At 56.2% G+C, this 6000-nt stretch overlaps 1 protein-coding gene across 1 annotated transcript; it reads right to left on the reverse strand.

The window, feature by feature from the left end:
- Positions 1–2926: 2926 nt before the first annotated feature.
- Positions 2927–4248, reverse strand: PDXP (pyridoxal phosphatase; the record flags this gene model as incomplete). Its single annotated transcript, XM_040491829.1, has 1 exon — positions 2927–4248. A coding segment is annotated over one exon (339 nt), but the record flags the coding sequence as incomplete, so codon positions are not given.
- Between the last annotated feature and the right edge of the window lie 1752 nt (positions 4249–6000).

A 6000-nucleotide genomic window follows, 5' to 3' on the forward strand; every position in this document is an offset into this window, starting at 1 on the left:
GGGGCGGGGGGCCCGGGAGTCTCATGGGACTGGACCCTTAACCTGTGGACCTGTGGAGACTTCACTAACTCTGGGTGGTGCCAGGATCGAATTCTAGGACACCCAGTTGTCCACAGAAGGCTACAGACTTCCTCGGTGCAGGAAAACCCATACATCTGGTGTCAGAAGTGTTCTGCGGGTAGAGGAAACAGCTTTCCCTTTTAGGTGGTGTCGGAGAAGTGGGATTTGCTAGAACCACCCAGGCTCATGGAAACATGTGGTTTGGGAAGAGAAAGGAAGGGCAGGGATGAGGAACCTTCGGTTCCCGAGTAGCCGAGGTGCCACGTGGCAGCTGTGTGGTGCTGAGTTACTCATGGTAAAAGTTACCCATGGAATTTAGAGACGACTCCAATTCGCGGGGACTTGGTCTACTGGACATATAAGGAAATGAGGGAAAAGCCACACACAGGGACCATCCCTTGGTTGTGGTTCCTCTGAATGGCGAAAATGAAATCACCAGAGTGCTAGGCGGGAAGGTGATGCTAGGCCGAGCTCAGGTTTCAGTGACTCTGAGCTCCTGTCACTGGCCTCACAGCCACCTCCAAAGGGAAACATCATGCAGTCACCAGAAAGTCCCTCTAAGGCCTCTGGTCACCAAGAAGGTAGTGGATGGGGGTGGGGGTGGGGGTGGAGGAGGGAGACAAAACCGGGAAACTATGGACACCAGAGAGTGTAGTGGGAAGGAGTTGTTTCATTTCGTGGATTGGGGTCATCAGCTTCCTGAGATATTAACTGGGAATCCAGGTGAAGGGCATATGGATGTTTATGGTACTTTCCTTGCACTTTTTCGGTTGGTTTAAAACTTTTCTGGGGGTGCCTGGGTGGCTCAGTGGGTTAAGTGTCCGACTCTTGGTTTTGGCTCAGGTCATGATCTCCCTGTTCATGACATCAAACCCCGTGTGGGGCTCTGCGTGGACAGCACGGAACCTGCTTGGGATTCTCTCTCTCTCCCTCTCTCTCTGCCCCTCCCCCTCTCACTGTCTCCCTCTTTCTCTCTGTCTCAAAAATAAATAAAATAAACTTAAAAAATTAAAATTAAAAAGTTGGGGGAAACAGCCAGCCCCAAGTTCTTCCCATCTTTCTGCTCTGCCACCTGAAGTGGAGAAGTCTGTTGGGTGGGTCTCATGATCACAGAATGGCTGCCAACAACTTCCGCACCCAAAGCCCAGAAGAGTGTTTCCCTCCTCCGGCCATGTTCTTCGTTTCAAAATATTTATTTTTGAGAGGGAGAGAGAGCATGAGTGGGGGAGGTGCAGAGAGAGAGGGAGACAGAGGATCTGAAGCAGGTTCTGAGCGGACAGCAGAGAGGTGGGCGTGGGGCTCGAGGACCCGGAGATCATGACCTGGGCCAAAGTCGGAAGCTTAACCGACTGAGCCACCCAGGCACCCCCAACCATGTCCTTCTTTGAAAGTGGGGCAAACATTCCCAGGATCTCCCAACAGCCCTCCCCTCAGGTCTTGCCGGTCAGAAGTGTACCGCAAGTCCACGGCTAAACCAATCACTGGATAGCCGGGGAATCAAATAACCATGATTGGCTCAGACTCAAGCTTTAAACCAATCAAGAGTCACTTCCTGGGACTGGGCTGCCTCCCCCTTCTGATTCACAGGCCACCGTGTGCTCTGCTCAAGGAAGGCAGGTTTCTGTCCACAGGGACGGTGGGGAGGGGCCACTAGGTCCAGAGTGGAGCCGGGAGGTGGGCACTCCTTGGGGGCGTGGGGGGTGGGGTGGCGGGAACTTGCCCCAGGCTAGCCAAGAACTCTGCTCTATCCCCTCCGGCGCAGGTTCTGAGATGGGCATGTGGCCTCAGCCCTCGGATGTCGGTCGGATGAGCACAGCTAAAGGCGGGTGCACCTGGTGGGCTGGAGCACCTCGCAGGGGCCGACAGTGAACTCCTCATGCCTTAGCCAGGCCGAGCTGAGTTCCTGTCACAGCCAGAAGTCCCCGCGAGGGAAAATGGGCTCTGACTTCGTGATGCAGCCGGGCTCAGTCAGCACTTTCTCTTCCCCAGAACAACCACCCTGGAGAACATCGCCCAGACCTTGCACCCCTCGCTTTACACAGGAGGGAACAGGCTGAGCGGGAAGGCCTTGTGCAAGCTCGCGACAAGCCAATCAGTGACAGTCAGGCCTGGAGCAATCGTGACACCTCCCCGCCCGCAGCCCCTCAGCCAGCTCACTGCGGGGGGGGGGGGGGGGGGATGTCACAGGAGCATCCCAGGCGGGAGGGGAGCCCGAAGGTGGGTGGGATGGGGGTGTAGGATCTCACCTTGAGCTCCCGGAGAGCCAGGACCTCCTTCCTCTCGGGTCTCTGCAGAGAGGGCGCTGTAGCCCCCTGGAATCCGCTAACGGGAGTTCAAACCCTGTCTCAGGAGATCACGCTTTCTAGACGTGTGCCGCTGTGTAAGTTAACACCGCCATTTCTGATCCGCATTGCCCAAGAGGCAAAAGGGGCCGAGCGATACAAACTGGCTGAGTTTTCGGAAGGACTGAAACACATCAGGACGTAAAGACCCAGCGGGGCATCAAGCGCTACTGGGCTGAGGTAGGACAGGGCACAGGAAAACACTCCTCGGGGGCACCTGGCTGGCTAAGTGGGTTAAGACGCTCACTCCTGGTTTCACCGTGGCTCAGGTCACGATCTCACAGCTCGTGAGTTCCGGTCCCACGTCAGGCTGTGCCGACAGCCCAAAGCCTGCTTGGGATTCTCCCTCTTTCTCAGAACAAATCAATACATCTAGAAAAAGAAGACGCTCTGGGACCGGGGTGGGTCATTTCCTGCAGAGGAAGGTTGCCAAGCCGGCCAGTGCTGTGGAGACCCGGCTCAGGCAGGGGTGGGGGGGTCCTCCTCCCGCCCCGTGGCCCACACACACTCGAGGCCACACAGGCTCTCCCGCTCGCACTTTATTAAGTACGGGACGGCTGGTTACGACAGAGGCCGAAGTGGCGGGAAGGCCCAGCCCCCACCCCCACCATCACTGACACACGAAAATAAATAAATAATAAATAAATAAATAAATAGCCAGGGGCGGGCACGGGGCAGAAGTGGCACAGCAAACACTGACAACACGGGGACACAACCGCCCCCCCCCCCCCCGCTGTGGCCACCATCAACGCTGGACTGATACCAGTACCATGATCAGGGAAACGTGGGGCTCTCGGCCACAGAAACCCCCAGAGCCGTTGGGTGGGCCCTCCCCGGATCACGTTTGTGGAGGGGTGGGAGTCTTCAGCACTTGACACGTATGGACAGAAATCTGGACCCCTAGCTAGTCCAGTCAGATCCAGATTGTCAAGAGGCCACGCTCTCTCAGACTTCTGGGTTGTTCTCTTTAGGATCGAAGAGACCAGTGAGTCATTATTACCTGGTGTTCTGATCGGTCTACCCAGGAGTGAGGACCTGAAAGGGTCATTGTCACTTTGCCTTCTGATTGGTCCACTCAGGGATCAGGACGATAATGGCCGGTGGTTCCCTAGACCTCTGACTGGTCAGCAGGAACCCAAGGCCAGGACTGGAGGGAGGAAGGGCTCTAGAGGCCCCAGGGAAGGAGTTGGGGATTAAGTGGTCAGGGTTAGGGGAAATCTTCAGTGGGCACAAGGCCCAGATTTCAAAGAGGGGAGTTCACGAGGCAGGAAATAAGGCCACCTGGCTGGGTCAGGCCAGGGCGAACTGGTAGGGGGAGGGGGACAGCCTCCGGAACGGCAAAGAGTGCCCAGCCACCACTGGGAGGGGACGCGAGGGCCCTAACACCTTCCCTGGGTCCCAACCCCACCAGGCTACAGAAAACGGGGCCCAGGGGCCGGCAGCTCTTGGCCCATCGCCTCCATCTACGGGATCGGGGTGGAGGGTTGCGGTTGCTGGTCAGGTGGGCTCAGTCCTCCAACCCCTCCATCAAGTCCGCGATGCTCTCCACATAGTAATGGGGCACGAGGTCATGCTGGCCAGACGCCAGGTAGGCCCGGGCCTCCTCCAGGCGGGAGACGCCTGTGAGCGTGAGCACGGTGGTCATGCCACAGCGGTGGCCGAAGAGGATGTCGGTCTCCAGGCGGTCACCCACCATGAGCGTGCGGGTGGGGTCCACGCTGAAGTGCTCCGTGATACACTCGAACATGTAAGGGCTGGGCTTGCCCACCACCAGGGCCTGGCGACCCGAGGCTGTCTCCACTGCAGCAGCCAGGCTCCCAGTGCCTGCAGGGAGATGGAGACGTGGTCAGTGCGGAACGGTCGCAGGGGAGGCATGCAGGCTTGGAAACAGAATTCCAGGGAGGCGGCGTGGCACGGGGGTTAAATGACGCACTACAATGGGTCAAAATCTTCCCAGTCTTCGTGGTTAAGAGTACAGACTGCGACCAGATGCCTGGATTCAGGCTCCATCAGCTCCGCCCTCCTCGGGAAGGCCACCTAACCTCGCCGTGCCTGTTTTCCCATCGCTAACATGGCCCGGTAGGGGCTCAGCCAGTCCCGTCTGGGGTTCACTGTTGGACCCTGGCAGCTGTGTGCCTTTGGGCAAGCCACGTGACCCTCTCTGAGTTTCCTTGGCCTCACCGGAAAAGGAGGATCCAAGTGATAATTGCCCACCTTCAAGAGGTGCTGTGGGCTTCGCAGGGGCAAGCGGTTTGGAAAGCGGAAAGTACTTAATGGACAGCAGTGTGGTTACCACCACAGGAATGTGGGCTCCTGGCATCAGAAACTGGCACAGCCCTTTTGGAACGCAGCAGGGCACAGAAACGTTCGCACCTCTGCCCCAGTCGGCCTCGGCCGGGAAAGCGATCACAGGCAGAGAAATTCAAACTGGAGACAAAAAGCTACATGCCTGAAGATGTCCGCGGCCCCAGTAACTATAATAAGCAAAACTGTGGACATGCCCAAGAATTTAACAATAGGAGGACTGTTTAGAAAAGGGCAGTCCTGACTCCCAGCCCCGTACCCTCCTGCCCCACACAATGAGTCCACTGTGCCCGTCCCACAGGCATATCTTTGTGCCAGACGGTTCTGCCTTCGCATTAATGTCCCTGAACCAACGATGATGATAATCACTATTTACTGAGCACATTCTAAAGTGGGCTGTGCTGGGTGCTCACGGAAGCCCATTTCACGGATGAGAAAGCTGACGCTCTGTGACCCTGAGTAACTTATCCGGGGCCGCACAGCTTCGCGAGCAGCAGACAAAGGATATGTGTTCGGGTGGGTCTGACCCAGTCATGCGCTGGGCCGGCTTGTCCCGGCTTGGGAGTGCTGAATGCTTCACTTTCAGGAATTTGGTGAACTGCTTGTGAAAGCCACGATGAAAAGTCAACTTACCGTCTAAACGTACAGTCAAATTAACTGTTGAAAGCAAAGGCACTAAGTTCTCAAAACTCATTTCTTCCTAATTATCTTAGCATCATCTATGCTCTCGAGATTGCTTACGTCTGTAATGATGAAAATACTGTATAATGGTGTGTGCACAAACCTTCCCAACTCCACAGTTCAGTGACTTTATGCTGGTAGCTTGAAATTGGCCATGGTGGGAGTACTTGTCCCACAGAAATTGGGAAATGGTATCAGTTAAGCCCCCCCCCCCCCCCCCCAGTTATGAAACAATTGTCAGTACACCACTGGGTTGACCCCAAATGCTCTGGGCCTCTCTCCTTTCACAAAGGGGGACATTCTGAGCAGTCAAGCCAAAGTTACAGAACGATAAAGCAGGCTCAAAAGCAAGAAATCCTCAGGGCGCCTGGGTGGCTCCATCGGTTAAGCGTCCGACTTCCAGCTCGGGTCATGATCTCGCGGTCCCGGAGTTCGAGCTCCGCGTCGGGCTCTGTGCTGACAGCTCAGAGCCTGGAGCCTGCTTCCCATTCTGTCTCCCCCTCTCTCTCTCTCTCTCTCTCTGCCCCACCCCTCCCACCCCTGTTCATGATCTGTCTCTGTCTCTCTCAAAAATAAAAAAAAGACAAGAAATCCTCAGCCCAGCAAATCCCTA

The sequence above is a fragment of the Herpailurus yagouaroundi genome, unplaced genomic scaffold (assembly GCF_014898765.1).
Source record: "Herpailurus yagouaroundi ecotype Mexico unplaced genomic scaffold, PumYag 182, whole genome shotgun sequence".
Taxonomy (NCBI): domain Eukaryota; kingdom Metazoa; phylum Chordata; class Mammalia; order Carnivora; family Felidae; genus Herpailurus; species Herpailurus yagouaroundi.